Source organism: Stegostoma tigrinum, chromosome 36 (genome assembly GCF_030684315.1).
Source record: "Stegostoma tigrinum isolate sSteTig4 chromosome 36, sSteTig4.hap1, whole genome shotgun sequence".
NCBI lineage: Eukaryota > Metazoa > Chordata > Chondrichthyes > Orectolobiformes > Stegostomatidae > Stegostoma > Stegostoma tigrinum.
In genome coordinates, this window is record NC_081389.1 from 2,168,423 (window position 1) to 2,188,372 (window position 19,950).

Here is a 19,950-nt window from a genome sequence, read left to right on the forward strand (position 1 = left end):
CAGCTCACCTCTTCCTAAACTGTCACCATTCAGATAATTATCTATCTCCCTGTTTCTGTCACCAGTGGATAACCTCACATTTATCCACATTATATTGCATTTGCCAAGTATTGGTCCCCTCAGCCACTCTGTCCAAGTCACCCTGCAGCCTCTTAGCATCCTCCTCACTGTACACACTGTCCCCCAGCCTAGTGTCATCCACAAATTTGGAGATGTTGCATTAATTTACTTTATCTACATGGTTAATATGTCTTGTGAGCAGCCGGTGTCCCAGCATTGTACCCTGTACACTGCCTGCCATTCTGAAAAGGACTCATTTATTCCAACTCTCTGTGTACTGGCTGCCAGCCAGTTCTCTATCCCTGTCAATATATTACCTCTGATACCATGAGCTTTAATTATGCTTACTAACCTCTTCTGTGGGGCCTTTTCAAAAGCCCTTTGAAAGTCCAGATACACAACATCTACTGATTCGCTCTTGTCCACTCTACAGGTCACATCCTCAAAAAATTCCTGAATATTTATCAACTATGATTTCCCTTTAGCGAATCCGTGCTGACTGATTCTGTCACTAGCTTTCCAAATGCTCAGTTATTACGTTCTTAACAATTGATTCCAGCATTTTTCCCATCACTGATGTCAGGCTAACCAGCCTGTAATTCCCATTTTCTCTCTCCCTCCTTATTTTAAAGAGTGGTGTTACATTAGCTACCCTCCAGTCTACTGGAACTCTTTCAGAGTCTACAGAATGCTGGAAAATGGTGACCAATGCATCCACTATTTCTAGGGCTACTTCCTATAGTACTCTGGAATGCAGAGTATCAGGCCTCTGTGGCTTATCGGGTTTTAATTCCATCAATTGCCCCCAATACCATTTCCTGACTAATAAGGATTTCCCTCAGTTCCTCTTTTATGCTTGGCCCTCTGTCTCCTAGCATTTCCTGAAGGTTATTTGTGTCGTCGCTAGTGAAGACAGATCTAACATAGCTCTTCAACTGATCTGCCATCTCTTTGTTGTCTATTATGAATTCACCTGATTCTAACTGCAAGGAACCTACATGTGTCTTCATCAGTAGTTTTCTCTTCACATATCTATAGAAGCTTTTGCAGTCAGCTTTTATATTTTCTGCAAGCTTACTTTCATATTCTATTTTCCCCTTCTGAATTAAACCCTTTGTCTTCCTCTGCTGAATTTAAATTTCTCCAGTCCTCAGATTTGCCGCTTTTTCTGGCCAATTTATATGCCTCTTCTTTGGCTTTAACACTATGCCTGATTTCCCTTGTTTTACCCTTATGCCAGACGGGGATTTACAATTGTTGACGCTCATCCATGTGAACTTTAACCGTCAACCCCTTAAGTGACTTTGGCCAGTTTATCCTAGCCAATGCATGCCTCATTCCATCAAAATTAGTCTTAGAACATAGAACATAGAACAGTACAGCACAGAACAGGCCCTTCAGCCCACAATGTTGTGCCGACCATTGATCCTTGTGTATGCACCCTCAAATTTCTGTGACCATATGCATGTCCAGCAGTCTCTTAAATGAGCCCAATGACCTTGCTTCCACAACTGCTGCTGGCAACGCATTCCATGCTCTCACAACTCTCTGTGTAAAGAACCCGCTTCTGACATCCCCTCTATACTTTCCACCAACCAGCTTAAAACTATGACCTCTCGTGCTAGCCATTTCTGCCCTGGGAAATAGTCTCTGGCTATCAACTCTATCTATGCCTCTCATTATCTTGTATACCTCAATTAGGTCCCCTCTCCTCCTCCTTTTCTCCAATGAAAAGAGACCGAGCTCAGTCAACCTCTCTTCATAAGATAAGCCCTCCAGTCCAGGCAGCATCCTGGTAAACCTCCTCTGAACCCTCTCCAAAGCATCCACATCTTTCCTATAATACGGCGACCAGAACTGGACGCAGTATTCCAAGTGCGGTCTAACCAAAGCTTTATAGAGCTGCAACAAGATCTCACGACTCTTAAACTCAATCCCCCTGTTAATGAAAGCCAAAACACCATATGCTTTCTTAACAACCCTGTCCACTTGGGTGGCCATTTTAAGGGATCTATGTATCTGCACACCAAGATCCCTCTGTTCCTCCACACTGCCAAGAATCCTATCCTTAATCCTGTACTCAGCTTTCAAATTCGACCTTCCAAAATGCATCACCTCGCATTTATCCAGGTTGAACTCCATCTGCCACCTCTCAGCCCATCTCTGCATCCTGTCAATGTCCCGCTGCAGCCTACAACAGCCCTCTACACTTGTCAACGACACCTCCGACCTTTGTGTCGTCTGCAAACTTGCTGACCCATCCTTCAATCCCCTCATCCAAGTCATTAATAAAAATTACAAACAGTAGAGGCCCAAGGACAGAGCCCTGTGGAACCCCACTCACCACTGACTTCCAGGCAGAATATTTTCCTTCTACTACCACTCGCTGTCTTTTGTTGGCCAGCCAATTCTGTATCCAGACAGCTAAGTTCCCCTGTATCCCATTCCTCCTGACCTTCTGAATGAGCCTACCATGGGGAACCTTATCAAATGCCTTACTGAAGTCCATATACACCACATCCACAGCTCGACCCTCATCAACTTTTCTAGTCACATCCTCAAAAAACTCGATAAGGTTTGTGAGGCATGACCTACCCCTCACAAAGCCGTGTTGACTGTATTTGATCAAGCCATGCTCCTCCAGATGGTCATAAATCCTATCCCTCAGAATCCTTTCTAACACCTTGCAGACGACAGACGTGAGACTTACTGGTCTGTAATTGCCGGGGATTTCCCTATTTCCTTTCTTGAAGAGAGGAATTACATTTGCCTCTCTCTAGTCCTCAGGTATGACTCCAGTGGAGAGAGAGGATGCAAAGATCTTCACAAGTGGCGAAGCAATTTCATTTCTCGCTTCCCAAAGCAGCCGAGGACAAATCTGGTCCGGGCCTGGCGACTTGTCAATCTTAATGTTTGACAAAATTTGCAGCACATCAGCTTCCTCTATCTCTATCCATTCCAGCATGCACACCTGCTCTTCAAAGGTTTCATTCACTACAAAGTTCGTTTCTTTAAGTCTTAAGTCTTGAAGTCAAAGTTCGTCTTCTTTAAGTTCAGGACCCTAGTTTCAGGTTTAATTGTGTAACTCTCCACCTTAATGGAGAATTCTACCGTATTATAGTCACTGTTCCCTTAAGGGTCTTGCACTACAATATTGTTAATTAATCCTCTCTGATTACACAATACCCAGTACACAATATCCTAAATTAATCTAGGTCCATTTGCCAGCATTTGGCCTATATCCCTTAAACCCTTCCTATTCATGTCCACATTCAGATGCCTTTTAAATATTGTAATTGTAGCAGCCTCCACCAATTCCTCTGGCAGCTCATTCCACGCACCATCCTCTATGTAAAATAGTTGCCACTTAGGTCTCTTTCAAATCTTTCCCCTCTCACCTTTAGCCTGTGCCCTCTGGTTTTGAACTTCCCTATCCTGGGGAAAAGACCTCACCTGTTCACCCTATCTGTATTCCTCATGCTTTTATAAACTTTTATAAAGTCATCCCTCAGCCTCTGTTGCTTGTGCAAACATCAAAGTTATTTCATACTAATGGCACATGAAGACATGGATTTGGGCTTTTCAAGTTTAGGCAACAGTGATGATTATGCCTTAGGTTTAGAGCTGCTGCTTTGCAATGATTTCCTAGGAGCCAAGGTTTACGAGACTAATTCCTGGAATGGTAGTACTGGCATAAGAAGGATCAGTTACAACCTCATTCATTTGACTTTAGAAGAATTAGGGTGAAGTCCCATAGAAAACTATACAATTCTAACATGACAGGACGGGGTAGATGCAGGAAGGATGATCCTGATGACAGCGAGTCCAGAACCAGGGGACACAAACTAGTGAACCTTCCAGAAACAATACGTTCTCCCCCACCTCCCGTCTAGTGTCAAGGAAACCTCAGGGTCCAAGGTGGATGCAGCCTCCATATCATTACTATTGGAAGAAGAGGAGGAAACGCCCCCGAGACGCTCCGGATTCAAGTAAGGGGCTACAGTGCATGCAGTACACACTGTTTGTGTCAGAGTCCGAGGCAGAGGAATGTCACAACAAAAGCTAAGAGAGAAAGACCAGGCCCATCAACATCCCGAGACCAGGGGGATGTGGGACAAATGTAGCGATCGGAACCTGCTGGATCTGTTGTCTATGAGATCCTTGATCAAGATTGTTAACCTGGACCAATCAGGAAAGTCCTGGCAAACCAAAATAAACAGGAGATTCAAAATCACCTCATTTCAGGGAACTGACTCCGAGCTAGATAGCCACAGCTATTGTACTGTGCACAAGTGAATAAAGGGTGACTTGGCGATGGGATACAAGCCTCTGTGGCAGTTATTTCACTTCCAGATTACCTATACACCTGTGTTCTAGCTTTCTATGTTTTGTGGACAAATATCTCCAAGGCCCATTTGTTGCAGCTTTCTTTTGTTCTCCCTTCAAAATGAATAACTTCACATTTTCTGACATTATTTTCCATTTGCTAACTTCTTGCCCACTGACTTAACATATTAATACTTCTGTAAACTGCTGTATCCCTCTCTCAATATGCCTTTTCACCTATTTTTCTGTTGTTACATTCACTTCCTTCCTCCAAGTCATTTAATATACCTTGTGAACAGTTGCACTCCCAGCACTGATCCCTGTGGAACCCCATTGGATACAGGTCACCAACCTGAAAAAGAACCTCTTAATCTTACTGGTGATAATGGGAACTGCAAATGCTGGAGAATCCAAGATAATAAAATGTGAGGCTGGATGAACACAACAGGCCCAGCAGCATCTCAGGAGCACAAAAGCTGACGTTTCGGGCCTAGACCCTTCATCAGAGAGGGGGATGGGGTGAGGGTTCTGGAATAAATAGGGAGAGAGGGGGAGGCGGACCGAAGATGGAGAGAAAAGAAGATAGGTGGGAAGGAGAGTATAGGTGGGGAGGTAGGGAGGGGATAGGTCAGTCCAGGGAAGACGGACAGGTCAAGGAGGTGGGATGAGGTTAGTAGGTAGGAGATGGAGGTGCAGCTTGGGGTGGGAGGAAGGGATGGGTGAGAGGAAGAACAGGTTAGGGAGGCAGAGACAGGTTGGACTGGTTGTGGGATGCAGTGGGTGGAGGGGAAGAGCTGGGCTGGTTGTGTGGTGCAGTGGGGGGAGGGGACGAACTGGGCTGGTTTTGGGATGCGGTGGGGGAAGGGGAGATTTTGAAGCTGGTGAAGTCCACATTGATACCATTGGGCTGCAGGGTTCCCAAGCGGAATATGAGTTGCTGTTCCTGCAACCTTCGGGTGGCATCATTGTGGCACTGCAGGAGGCCCATGATGGACATGTCATCTAAAGAATGGGAGGGGGAGTGGAAATGGTTTGCGACTGGGAGATGCAGTTGTTTATTGCGAACCGAGCGGAGGTGTTCTGCAAAGTGGTCCCCAAGCCTCCGCTTGGTTTCCCCAATGTAGAGGAAGCCACATCAGGTACAGTGGATGCAGTATACCACATTGGCAGATGTGCAGGTGAACCTCTGCTTAATGTGGAAAGTCATCTTGGGGCCTGGGATAGGGGTGAGGGAGGAGGTGTGGGGGCAAGTGTAGCATTTCCTGCAGTTGCAGGGGAAGGTGCCGGGTGTGGTGGGGTTGGAGGGCAGTGTGGAGCGAACAAGGGAGTCACGGAGAGAGTGGTCTCTCCGGATAGCAGACAAGGGTGGGGATGGAAAAATGTCTTGGGCGGTGGGGTTGGATTGTAGATGGTGGAAGTGTCGGAGGATGATGCGTTGTATCCGGAGGTTGGTGGGGTGGTGTGTGAGAACGAGGGGGATCCTCTTTGGGCGGTTGTGGCGGGGGCGGGGTGTGAGGGATATGTTGCGGGAAATGCGGGAGACGCGGTCAAGGGCGTTCTCGACCACTGTGGGGGGAAAGTTGCGGTCCTTGAAGAACTTGGATATCTGGGATGTGCGGGAGTGGAATGCCTCATCGTGGGAGCAGATGCGGCGGAGGCGGAGGAATTGGGAATAGGGGATGGAATTTTTGCAGGAGGGTGGGTGGGACGAGGTGTATTCTAGGTAGCTGTGGGAATCGGTGGGCTTGAAATGGACATCAGTTACAAGCTGGTTGCCTGAGATGGAGACTGAGAGATCCAGGAAGGTGAGGGATTTGCTGGAGATGGCCCAGGTGAACTGAAGGTTGGGGTGGAAGGTGTTGGTGAAGTGGCTGAACTGTTCGAGCTCCTCTGGGGAGCAAGAGGCGGCGCCGATACAGTCATCAATGTAACGGAGGAAGAGGTGGGGTTTGGGGCCTGTGTAGGTGCGGAAGAGGGACTGTTCCACGTAACCTACAAAGGGGCAGGCATAGCTGGGGCCCATGCGGGTGCCCATGGCCACCCCCTTAGTCTGTAGGAAGTGGGAGGAATCGAAAGAGAAGTTGTTGAGGGTGAGGACGAGTTCGGCTAGGCGGATGAGGGTGTCGGTGGAGGGGGACTGGTCGGGCCTGCGGGACAGGAAGAAGCGGAGGGCCTTGAGGCCATCTGCATGCGGAATGCAGGTGTATAGGGACTGGACGTCCATGGTGAATATGAGGTGTTGGGGGCCAGGAAATTGGAAGTCCTGGAGGAGGTGGAGGGCATGGGTGGTGTCACGGATGTAGGTGGGGAGTTCCTGGACCAAAGGGGAGAAAATACTCACTGTTTTCAGTGTGTTAGGGTGTACTGTGTTATTGCTATCTATTTAGGGGTAGCACGGTGGCTCACTGGTTAGCACTGCTGCCTCACAGCATCAGGAACCAGGTTTCATTCCACCCTCAGGTGACTAACTGTGTGGAGTTTGCACATTCTCCCCGTGTCTGCATGGGTTTCCTCTGGGTGCTCCAGTTTCCTCCCACAGTCCAGACATGTGCAAGTTAGGTGGATGGACCATGCTAAATTGCCCATAGTGTTCAGGGATGTGTAGATTAGTGGTGGTGGGGGGGGATGTGGTCTGGGGGTTGATGTGGACTTGTTGGGCCAGGGGGGCCTATTTCCACACTGCAGGGATTCTGTGATCTGTGAAATTTAGTAGACAACTGCAGGGTTAGCGGCACCTTGACACCAGTTTCTCTCTGACCTGCTGTACAGTTGTGATGGCTACGACGGTGTCTCCCATAATTTTGCTCTGATGAATCTCAGCTGCTCGCTGACTGGAGTACCTGTCAGAAACCCATGCAGACACGGGGAGAATGTGCAAACTCCACACAAACAGACCCTCCAGGGTGGAATTAAACACGGGTTCCTGGCGCCGTGAGTCATCAGTGCTGCCCACTATGCTGCGCTAAAACTCAACTCACCCCAAATGAGACTTGAACACACAATCCCTTTCTTAGGAGGCCAGTGCCTTATCCACTAGGCCACCAGGGCCAGTCAATTTCCTCAGTCTTTATTATCCTTTTAGTCCTCCACTCCTGGATTCTGAATTTATCTCAGTGTTCAGGGCTATCACTGACGTTGGCCTCCTTAGAACATAGAACATAGAACAATACAGCACAGATCAGGCCCTTCTGCCCTTGATGTTGTGCCGACCTGTGAATTAATCCAAACCCATCCCCCTACACTATCCCATCATCATCTATATGCTTATCCAAGGACTGTTTAAATGCCCCTAATGTGGCTGCGTTAACTACATTGGCAGACAGGACATTCCATGCCCTAAACACTCTGAGTAAAGAACCTGCCTCTGACATCTGTCTTAAATCTATCACCCCTCAATTTGTAGCTACGCCCCCTTGTACAAGCTGACATCATCACTCTCACTGTCCACCCTATCTAATCCTCTGATCATCTTGTATGTCTCTATTAAATCCCCTCTTAGCCTCCTTCTTTCCAATGAGAACAGACCCAAGTCCCTCAGCCTTTCTTCATAAGACCTTCGCTCCAGACCAGGCCACATCCTGGTAAATCTCCTCTGCACCTTTTCCAATGCTTCCACATCCTTCCTGTAATGGGGCAACCAGAACTGTACGCAATATTCCAAGTGAGGCTGCACTAGCGTTTTATACAGTTGCAGCATGACATCACGGCTCCGGAACTCAATCCCTCCACCAATAAAACCTAACACACCGTAAGCCTTCTTAACAGCACTACCAACCTGGGTGGCAACTTTCAGGGATCTATGTACATGGACACCAAGAACCATCTGCACATCCACACTACCAAGAATCTTTCCATTGACCCAGTATTCTGCCTTCCTATTATTCTTCCCAAAGTGAATCACCTCGCATTTATCAGCATTGAACTCCATTTTCCACCTTTCAGCCCAATTCTGCAGTTTATCGAATTCTCCCTGCAACCTGCAACATTCTTCCACACTGTCCACCACTCTACCGACTTTAGTATCATCTGCAAACTTACTAACCCATCCAACTATGCCTGCGTCCAAGTCATTTATAAAAATCGCAAACAGCAGTGGTCCCAAAACAGATCCTTGAGGCACACCATTAGTAACTGGACTCCAGGCTGAATATTTTCCATCAACCACCACTTGTTGCCTTCTTACAGAAAACCAATTTCTAATCTAAACTGCTAAATCTCCCTCAATCCCATGCCTCTGTATTTTCTCCAATAGCCTACCATGTGGAACCTTATCAAAGGCTTTACTGAAGTCCATGTACACCACGTCAACTGCCCTTCCGTCATCCACATGCTTGGTCACCTTCTCAAAAACCTCAATGAGATTTGTGAGACACGATCTGCCCTTGACGAATCCATGCTGACTATCTCCAATCAAATTGTTGCTTTCTAGATGATTATAAATCCTATCTCTTATAATCCTTTCCAAAACTTTTCCTACAACAGACGTAAGGCTCACTGGTCTATAATTACCTGGGTCATCTCTACTGCCCTTCTCGAAAAGGGCACAACATTTGCAATCCTCCAGTCCTCTGGTACTAAACCTGTAGACAGTGAGAATTCAAAGATCAAGGCCAAAGGCTCCGCCACCTCCTCCCTAGGTTCCCAGAGAATCCTCGGAAAAATCCCAACCGGCCGGGGGATCTATCTATCTTGACACCTTCGAGAATTGACAACACCTCCTCCTGACTAACCTTAATCCTTTCAATTCTAGTAGCCCGTAACTCAGTCTTCTCCTCTACAATATTCTCCTTTTCCTGAGTGATATGAGATGAGAAATATTTGTTTAGCACCTCTCCGATCTCCACAGGGTCCACACACAACTTTCCACTTCTGTCTTTGACTGGCCCTATTCCTACCCTAGCCATCCTCTTATTCCTCACATACCTATAGAAAACTTTACGGTTCTGCTTTATTCTACCTGCTGATGTCTGCTCATGTCCCCTCCTTGCTCTTCTTAACTCTCTCTTTAAATACTTTCTGGCTAATCTGTAACTCTCCATCGCCTCATCTGAATCATCTCGTCTCATCGTCACATAAGCCTCCCTCTTCCGCTTAACAAGAGATACAATTTCTTTAGTAAACCACAGTTCTCTTACCTTATCACATCCTCCCTGCCTGACAGGGACATACCTATCAAGGACACGCAATATCTGTTCCTTAAACCAGCTCCACATTTCGATTGTCCCCATCCCCTGCATTTTGCTAACCCATTCTATGCTTCCTAAGTCTTGCCTAATCACATTATAATTGCCCTTCCCCCATCCATAACTCTTGCCCTGTGGCATGTTCATATCCCTTTCCATCACTAAACTAAACGTAACCGAATTATGGTCACTCTGTCCAAAGTGCTCACCTACCACTAAATCAAACACCTGCCCTAGTTCATTGCCAAGTACCAGATCCAGTGCGGCCTCTCCTCTTGTCGGCCCTTCGACATACTGTGTCAGGAAACCCTCCTGCACACATTGGACAAAAACTAATCCATCCAATGTACTAGAGTTATAGCATTTCCAGTCAATGTTGGGGAAGTTCAAGTCTCCCATAATGACCACCCTGTTCCTTTCACTCCTACCTAGAATCGTTTTGCCAATCCTCTCCTCCACATCCCTGGAACTTTGCAGAGGCCTATAAAAAACTCCCAGCAGTGTGACCTCTCGTCTCCTGTTTCTGACATCAGCCCATCCCACCTCAGTAGATGAGTCCTCCTCAAAAGTTCTTTCAGCCACCGTTATACTGTCCTTGACTAACAAAGCCACACCTCCCCCTCTTTTACCATCTTCCCTGATCTTAATGAAAGATCTAAACCCTGGAACCTGCAACATCCATTCCTGACCCTGCTCCATCCATGTCTCCGAAATGGCCACAACATCAAAGTCCCAGATACCTATCCAAGCTGCAAGCTCACCTACCTTATTCCGGATACTCCTGGCGTTGAAGTAGACACACTTCAAACCAGCTCGCTGTCTGCCAGCACGCTCCTGTGACAGTGAAATCCTGTCCATGTCCTCACTACTTTCATCCTCCTGTATACTGGAACTACACCACAGTTTCCCATCCCCCTGCTGCGCTAGTTTAAATCCACCCGAATAGCACTAGCAAACTTCCCACCCAGGATATTAGTACCCCTCTGGTTCAAGTGGAGACTGTCCTGTTTGTAGAGGTCCCACCTTTCCCAGAATCAGCCCCAATTGTCCATGTACCTGAAGCCCTCCCTCCTGCACCATCCCTGCAGCCACGTGTTCAGCTGAAATCTCTCCCTGTTCTTTGCCTCGCAATCACGTGGCACGAGTAACAAACCAGAGATGACCACTCTGTTGTTCTAGCTCTCAGCTTCCATCCTAGCTCCCTGAAATCCTGCCTGACATCTCTATCCCTCTTTCTACCTATGTCGTTTGTACCTACGTGGACCACGACTTGGGACTGGTCACCCTCTCCCTTCAGGACTCCAAAGACATGATCCGAGACATCACAGATCCTGGCACCAGAGAGGCAACACACCAACCGTGAGTCTCTTTCGTTCCCAACAAACCTTCTATCTGTCCCTCTAACTATTGAGTCCCCAATGACTAACACTCTCCTCCTATCCCCCCTTCCCTTCTGTGCAAGAGGGACAGACTCTGTGCCAGAAATCTGCACCCTACTCCATGCCCCTGGCAAGTTGTTCCCCCCAACAGTATCCAAAACGGTATCCTTGTTTTTCAGGGGAACGACCACAGGGGATCCCTGCACAGATTGCTTTTTCCCTCTTCTAACAGTTACCCAGTTTTCTTCATGCTTAGGAGTAACTACTTCCCTGTAACTCTTGTCTATCACTGACTCTGCCTCCCAAACGATCACTTATATAGCTGAGGGATGAAAAACAAGGTCCCTCCCTTCCCAGAAACCTCTGCTCCAAGGTGCTCCTGCTGCAACCAGAAATGGAAGGCTCCGACGCTCGAGGTAAGCTTTTGAAGATTTAAAAAACACTGACTCACCGGTTTCCCAACAGGCCCCGGTCCAAGCTCCCGCTCGTGCTGCTGCTGCAACCAGAAATGGAGCAGCATATACTTGTTATTTCAATTTATTACTCTCCTCAAATTCCTTGGTTAGCTAAGCTTGGTTTATCCCTCTCTGAGAATCTTTCTTCCTTATTGGTATGTTTTTTTTCTGAGCGGCATGAATTACCTCTTTAAATGTCTGCCACTGCTAACCGACTAATCTGCTAATCTATCTGCCCAGTCAACTTTAGCTAGCTATCCTCATTTCATTGTAATTCCCTTTATTTAAGTTAAACAGTTATTTCCAAACTCTAAGATAACAAGGTGTAGAGCTGGATGAACACAGCAGGCCAAGCAACATCTGGGGAGCAGGAAGGCTGACATTTCAGGTTGAGACCCCTCTTCAGCTTTCCTGCTCCTCTGATGCTGCTTGGCCTGCTGTGTTCATCCAGCTCTACACCTTATTATCTCAGATTCTCCAGCATCTGCAGTTCTACTATCGCTGAAATCATTTCCAAACCGTAGTTTCTCACATTCAAATTGAATATTAAATTCTATCAGTTGTGATCGCTATTTCCTCGGGGATCTTTTACCCTGAGGTTATTTATTAAACCTGTTTTGTTACCCATTACCAAATGCTGGATAGCCTGCTTCCTGGTTGGCTCCATGACATATTGCTCTCAGAAACTATCCCTCTCAAGCCTCATCCCTCATGCCCATCCCAATGAATTCATTGAAGTAGCTACCGTTCCAACTTTGACCTGATCAATAGAAAGACTGAAACCACCCATAGTTGTTGCTCTATTAGCTTTACCTACACCTTTTGTTTATTAATTTATACCCTTTCCTGCAGTGTGCCTATTGTTTGGAGGTTTCTATATAACTGTACCAATGTTTTCTTTCCCTTACTGTTTTTTTCCCCTCCATCCAAAAGGACACTACATTATCCAAATCTAGATAATTTCTCACAACTGTCCTCATTTTATTTCTTATTAACAGTGCTACCCCATCACTTATTCTTCCCTCCTCACTTTCTAAAATGTCAAATATACCTGAATGTTAAGTTCCCAGTTCTGATCTCCTTGTAACCATATCTCTGTAATGGCTGTGGGTTCATATTCATTGACATTGATGTATGCTGTCAGTTTATCCAACTTACTGAATGCTTTGTGCATTAAGAGACAAAGCCTTCAGGCTTGACATTTTGTTATTTTATTCATCCTAACTTTACGTTGTACTGTGACGCTATTTATCTCTCACATTTGATTGCCCTGTCTACCATTTCTGCATTTAATGATTTCTTTCTTTTACTGCTAGCTTAGATTCCCACCCCCATCCTCTTCTAGTTTAAACCTGTCTCAACCACACTAGCAAATACTTGGCCGAGGACATCAGTCCTGGCCTTGCCCTGCCACAACAGTTTGTCTTGGTTCCACCTCCCATAGAACTGGTCCCAATGTCCAAGGGACCCTTACACCATTTTTCCAGCCAAGTATTCAACTGATATAGCCTGTTATTTCTATTTTGGCTAGCATGTGACACTCATAATAATCCTGAGAACACTACTGTTGAGGTCCTACTTTTCAACTTACTGCCTAATGACCTGTATTCTGCTTTATGGACCGCATCTCTTTCTCTTACTTATGTCATTGGTTCTATTATATATTATGACTACTGTCTGCTACTCCTTCCCTTCCAGAATGTCCTATGGCTTCTTTGAAACATCCTTGAGCCAAACACCATCCTGGAGTTTCATTTGCAGCCACAGAAATGCCTATCTATTCCCCTTAGAATTAAATCCCCGATATGTGATACATTCCCACACTTTCTCCTCTTCTCAGCTGTAGCAGTGCTGACCTATGGTGCAACAAATGTAGCTGTTACTGGTTTTCCCTGAAAAGGCATTCTCACTGCCTCAGCCTTTTCCTTTGACTCGATAGAGTGTGGAAATGATGTGTGGTGCTCAATTTCCAAATTCTTTATAGAGTCATACAACACAGGAACAAACCCAGAGATAACACGGTGTGAAGCTGGATGAACACAGCAGGCCAAGCAGCATCAGAGCAGGAAAGTTTTATGTTTCGGGTCGAGATCCTTCTTCAGAAATGGGGAAGAGGAAGAGGATTCTGACATAATTAGGGAGAAGGGGGAAGCGGATAGAAGATGGATAAAGGAGAAGATAGGGTGAGAGGAGACAGACAGGTCAAAGAGGCGGGGTTAGAGCCAGTGAAGGTGAGTGTAGGCGGGGAGTTCGGGAGGGGATAGATCGGTCCAGGGAGGATGGACAGGTCAAGGAAGTGGGATGAGGTTAGTGGGTCGGAGATGGGGGTGGGGCTTGAGGTGGGAGGAATGGTTAGGGAGGCCGGGACTAGCTGGGCTGGTTTTAGAGTTGGGGGAGGGGAGTTTGAAATTAAGTACAAAATAAAACTGCTCGACCACATCCTAAAGCAAACCAGATACTACAGCCACATTACAAGATAGTGGACTTCACAAGCTTCAAAATCACCCCTCCCCTGACCACATGCCAAAACCAGCCCAGCTTGTCCCTGCCTCCCTATCCCCTCCTCCCATCTCAAGCCCCACCCCCATCTCTTACCTACTAACCTCATCTTGCAACCTTGACCTGTCTATCCTCTCTGGACTGACCTATCCCCTCCCGAACTCCCGTCTTACACTCACCTTTACTGGCTTTAACCCCGCCTCTTTGGCCTTTCAGCCTCCTCTCACCCTACCTTCTCCTTTATCCATTTTCTATCTGCCTCCCCCCGTCTCCCTATTTATTTCAGAATCCCCTTCCCCTCCCCCATTTCTGAAGAAGGGTCTTGACCCGAAATGTCAAACTTTCCTGCTCCTCTGATGTTCATCCAGCTTCACACCGTGTTATCTCTGGGTTTGTTCCCGTGTTGTATGACTATATAAAGAATTGGGAACATGATCTCCTGTATCTGCCACCTCTTGCAGGAAGGTTTACTGCTCTGGGATTTCTGAAACAGAACTATTCCTGTAGCACTGAAGTTTGCAGCAAAACTGAAATTTCTTAAGATTGGCTTCTTTCTAACTTCAGCGAGGGACTTGCATGGCACCTTCCAAACAGCCAACGACATAAGTATTCACGAGTTCATGGACTCCATTCTCAGGAGAGTAACCATGTCTTCCATTTTTTATATGCACAGACATTTGTCTGTAAATCATTTGGAGGTGTGGGTGGAGTCATTAAGCAGCAAAGACCAAGTCAGAAGGGAGCAGCATTGTGAGTTGAGGTCAGTAGTGTTTATGGGAATGATTGTGTGTGTCTGTGTGTGTGTGTGTGTGTGTGTGTGTGAGTGTGTGCGTGTGTGTGTGCGTGTGTGTGTGTGTGTGTATGTGTGTGTGTGTGTGTGTGTTTGTGTGTCTGTGTGTGTGTGTGTCTGTGTGTGTGTTTGTGTGTCTGTGTGTGTGTATGTGTGTGTGTATGTGTGTGTGTGTGTGTGTGTATGTGTGTGTGTGTATGTGTGTGTGTGTGTGTTTGTGTGTCTGTGTGTGTGTGTGTGTGTGTGTGTGTATGTATGTGTCTGTGTGTGTGTGTGTGTGTGTGTGTGTGTGTGTGTGTGTGTGTGTGTTTGATCCCGAGCTTATTGGCTTTCTTGCTCTCGTTTTCCTCTTTTTACTTTTGCTGTCTTTCTTTTTCTTTTCTTTCTTTTCTTTTAAGTCTGGAAAGTGGTGAGTGAAGCAGGAAGCGACAGCAATGCCAATTTTTGCCAGACACAGCTCCATTCAGCCCGGGGTGTCATGGTGAGTCAGGAACAGATCCTGGGATCTGCTTCATTTTTAGAAGGACTGTCTGAAAAAAGAATTGGAAATATTCTGAAATGTTACAATGCTAGGACAGTTATGGTGACAGTGTCTAGTTCAATTGTCCACAAATTAGCATGATGTCAGACTCCTTGACAGGGTGCAGAATGTTCTCCTGGAAATATCATTTAAAGGCTGGGTAGGAGAAGCTGAGGTTGTTTGACTCCTCGAATCCCTACAGTGCAGAAACAGGCCATTCAGCCTGCATTGACCCACTAAAGAGCATCCCACTCAGACCCACTCTAGCCCCATGGCTAATTCACCAAGCCTGCACACCCTGGACCAATTTAGCATGGCTAATCCACTTGAACTGCACATCTTTGGATTGTAGGGAAGAAACCAGAGCTCCCAGAGGCAGCCCACACAGACATGGGGAGAACATGCAAACTCCACACAGACAGTCACCCAAGGGTGGAATCAAATCTGGGTCTCAGGTGCTGTGAGGCAGCAAGGCTAACTACTGAGCCTAATGCTAGGGAACTTCTAATCTAATTGAGTGACTTTCTAATTCGGGATGTGAGATTGCTCGCTGAGCTGGAAGGTTAGTTTTCAGACGTTTCGTCACCATTCTAGGTAACATCATCAGTGAGCCTCCGACGAAGCTTCATCGGAGGCTCACTGATGATGTTACCTAGAATGGTGATGAAACGTCTGAAAACTAACCTTCCAGCTCAGCAACCACTCTCACATCCAGAACCTCAACCTGAGCTACAAATCTTCTCAAAACTCGCTTTCTAATTCGGATCAGTTGTTCTAACACAAGTAAAGGAGATTGAGAGGAGAATTGATTGAGATAGACAAGATGATGACAGACTAGTTCAACAGATGCTGCTCCTGTTATTTGAAGGTGTAAGGGCAAGAGGACATCTTTTTAAGCAATTGCTAATAAGACACAACTGTTGCTTATGTGCTGGTGAAAGGTGAGATGATTATTGAGGTCAAAGGAAAATGAGACAGAGCATTGAGGAAAACAAACTTACTGGGCTACAGAAATAGAGCGAACAGGTGATGGAACTGATTAGATAAATCTTCGGAGGGTACAGACTCAATGTGTTGAATGGCTTCGTTCTGTGCCCTGTTCATTCTCTGACTTTAGGAGCTGAACTAGGAATGGTTGATGTTCAAATGTGCAGGAAGCAGAATTCCACAGCAAATCCTGAGGTAAGATTGCGATCAGACAAGCTGTTGGATATATTGGGTGGAACAATGTAACGGATTTCTCTCATTGGCAGGAATTCCAACATCCTAACATGAAGAGTCTGCAACGGCCGGATTTCCTCTGGAAGCTCTCAAACATTCATTTACTGGACAAGTATCTTTACACACTGGGAGAGGGAGGTAATCGCCAAATTGTGGAGCAAATTATTCAGCAATTCCAGGAAGTGATACTTCCAAACCTCTGCAGGTTTCATCAGAGTAAGTCGTCATCTTGTGGGTGCCACACTATAGGATAAATGGGAATGCTTCAGGGAGAGTGCAGAAACGGGCGACCGTCTATGTGGAGTTTGCACGAACTCCCTGTGGTTTTCTGCTGGGTGATCTAGTTTCCTCCCTCAGTCCAAAGACAGAGTCTTACAGCATGGAAACAGACCCTTTGGTCCTACCCATTCACACTGACCAGACATCCCAATCTGACCTAGTCCCATTTGCCAGCATTTGGCCCATATTCCTCTCAACCTTTCCTATTCATTTACCTATCCAGTTGTCTTTTAAATGTTGTAATATACCCCATCCACACTTTCTCTGACAGCTCATTCCATACATGCAACACCTCTGCGAGGAAAAGTTACCCCTCCCCTCCAACCCCGGTTCCTTTTTAAATCTTTCCCCTTTCACCTTAAATCTATGCCCTCTGGTTATGGACTCCCCCATCCATGGAAAACGGTCTTGGCTATTCATCCTATCCATGCACCTCATGATTTTATAAAACTCTGTAAGGTCACCTCTCAGCCAGGGAAAAAAGACCCAGCCTATTCAGCCTCTCCCTATAACTCAAACCCTCCAGAATGTGCAGGTTAGATGGATTGGGCATGCTAAATTGTCCTGTAGTATCCAGGGATGAGCAGGCTATGTGGATCGGCCATGGGAAACACAAGGTTATGAGGATAGGGTGGGGACTTGATCTGGGTAGGATGCTCTTTGGAGGATCAGTGCAGAATCCATGGGCCGAATTGCTTCTTTCTGTGCTGTTGGGATTCTAATATATCTTGGCCTTGGACAGTGTGCTTACACAGGTTAGTAATCCATTTGTTCAGACATGCTCTGGGTACATGGGTTCAAATCCCAGCATAGCAGTTGGTGGAATTTAAATTCAATTAATAAATTTGGAATACAAAGCGAGTCTCAGTGATGGCGAGAGAGAAAGTAGGAACTGCTGATGCTGGAGAATCTGAGATAGCAAGATGTAGAGCTGGATGAACACAGCAGGCCAAGCAGCATCAGAGGAGCAGGAAAGCTGAAGAGGGGTCTCAACCTGAAATGTCAGCTTTCCTGCTCCTCTGATGCTGCTTGGCCTGCTGTGTTCATCCAGCTCTACACCTTGTTATCTCAGACTTAAATTTAGTTGGTTTTTGGTATCTAAGTGCCTGGTTCAAATTGATTGGCTAAATTCAAACTTGTTGTCTCGGTAAAAACCACTGCTTGGACTTCTAACTGTATGGACTTGCAATACACATGTTTCAATTCCTGTGCTCTCAGTGTAACTTGCAAACTTTCAAGCTACTGCTCACAGTCATCATTTTAAATCTCTAAGCACAGAAAAAGCACATGATCTTTTAAAGGGACCATGCAATGCTTTCTCCCACCCGCCTAGCATTTTACAAACACCAGATTCTAACTTCCTGCGTCCCAATCCACAAGTACTCCACCCAACTTTGCAACAATAGCAAAAGAAATCTACTCAATGTCTCAAGAGATATTGGAAGCTGCAGATGCAGTTGGAGAATCCAAGATAACAAAGTGTGGAGTTGGATGAACACAGCAAGCCAAGCAGCATCTTAGGAGCACAAAAGCTGATGTTTCGGGCCTAGACCCTCTCTGATGAAGGGTCTAGGCCCAAAACGTCAGCTTTTGTTCTCCTAAGATGCTGCTGGGCCTGCTGTGTTCATCCAGCTCCACACTTTGTTATCTTTACTCAATGTCTCAATGCTGTTGTGGGAGTTTCTGTGTTTAAATGTTTTACTTAACATGACATTGGATAAAACATAGCCTCTGATAGATATCAGTTGTGAAGCTCAAGGAATATGGAAGCTTGGGAGAAGAGGTTAAAAAGCGTACCAGAGAAGCAAAGAAGAATTAGAAAAAAGACCAATAGCCAAGGTAAAGGAGAATCTTAAAGCCATATAAACAGCAGAAGTCAGAAGAGTATTAGGGCTGAACACAAACTTTAATCTTCACCGGACTCATAGAAGGTGCCAGAAGACAGGAAAATAGCAACCATTACAGCCTTGTTCAAAAAGAGTTGTAAGGATGAGATCAGCACTTACAGCCTGGCCAGTTAACTTCGATGGTGAGGAAGTTACTAGCAATAATTATTCTGAATAGAATTAGTAGTCACATGGCAAAAGGAGATTAATTTGGAAGAGCCATCATGAATTTCTGATAGGCAAATTGTGTTTTACTTGAAGAGGTAACAAGAAGGGTCGTTGTATTTAGCTTTGCAATGCTGTTGTACACGGAGTTCCGAAAGGCATTTGATACAACGGCATACAACAGACTTGTGAGGATAGTTATAGCTCATAGAATACAATATTCTTGACAATATGTGAATTCACCCCACGCAGGTCAGGCATGTTATCCTTCCTGCTATGTTTTACTTTGTTAATGGTGATAAGTAATTGCACGTTTTTGTTGTTTTTCCATCCAACTAAAATCTGGACCATATTGAATGGAATAGAATCAAGGAAGATTATATTCATCCAAATGTGCCTCTCTGACCCCTGTTTCCCCCCCACCATCCCAAGTGAAAGGGGTCCCCCTGACCTATGACTCTGAGTCCCATTACAATCTCAGGGGTTAACGTTCGAATCCATTCACCGCTGACCTCCAGTGGCACTGCTCACAATGAGGCAGGTACAAGAGAGTGTCACAATGAAAGCAAGCATGCAGGTACAGCAGGCAGTGAAGAAAGCTAATAGCATGCTGGCCTTCATAACAAGACGACTTGAGTATAGGTGCAAAGATGTCCTTCTGCAGCTGTACAGGGCCCTGGTGAGACCGCACCTGGAGTATTGTGTGCAGTTTTGGTCTCCAAATTTGAGGAAAGACATTCTTGCTATTGAGGGAGTACAGCATAGGTTCACGAGGTCAATTCCCAGAATGGCAGGACTATCATATGTTGAAAGATTGGAGCGACTGGGCTTGTATACACATGAGTTTAGAAGGATGAGAGGGGATCTGATTGGGAGAAGAGGTTAAAAAGTGTATCAGAGAAGCAAAGAAGAATTAGAAGAATAATAATAATATAAGATTATTAAGGGATTGGACACTCTGGAGGCAGGAAGCATGTTTCCGCTGATGGGTGAGTCCAGAACCAGACGGCACAGTTTAAAAATAAGGGGTAGACCATTTAGAAGAGTTGAGGAGAAACTTCTTCACCCAGAGTGTGGTGGATAAATGGAATACTATGCCCCAGAAGGCAGTGGAAGCCAACTCTCTGGATACTTTCAAGAAAGAGATAGATAGAGCTCTTAAAGATAGTGGAATCAAGGGTTATGAG

The 19,950-nt window shown here is 45.9% G+C and overlaps 1 protein-coding gene across 1 annotated transcript in view; it reads left to right on the forward strand.

Annotated features, from left to right (window-relative positions):
* Positions 1 to 19,950, forward strand: part of LOC125446785 (hydroxylysine kinase-like) — a 110,453-nt gene that overhangs the window by 88,343 nt on the left and 2,160 nt on the right. Inside the window, exon 7 of the mRNA XM_059640212.1 lies at positions 16,466 to 16,649. Coding sequence (XP_059496195.1) covers positions 16,466 to 16,649 — 184 coding nt within the window. The remainder of the gene's footprint in view (positions 1 to 16,465; positions 16,650 to 19,950) is intronic.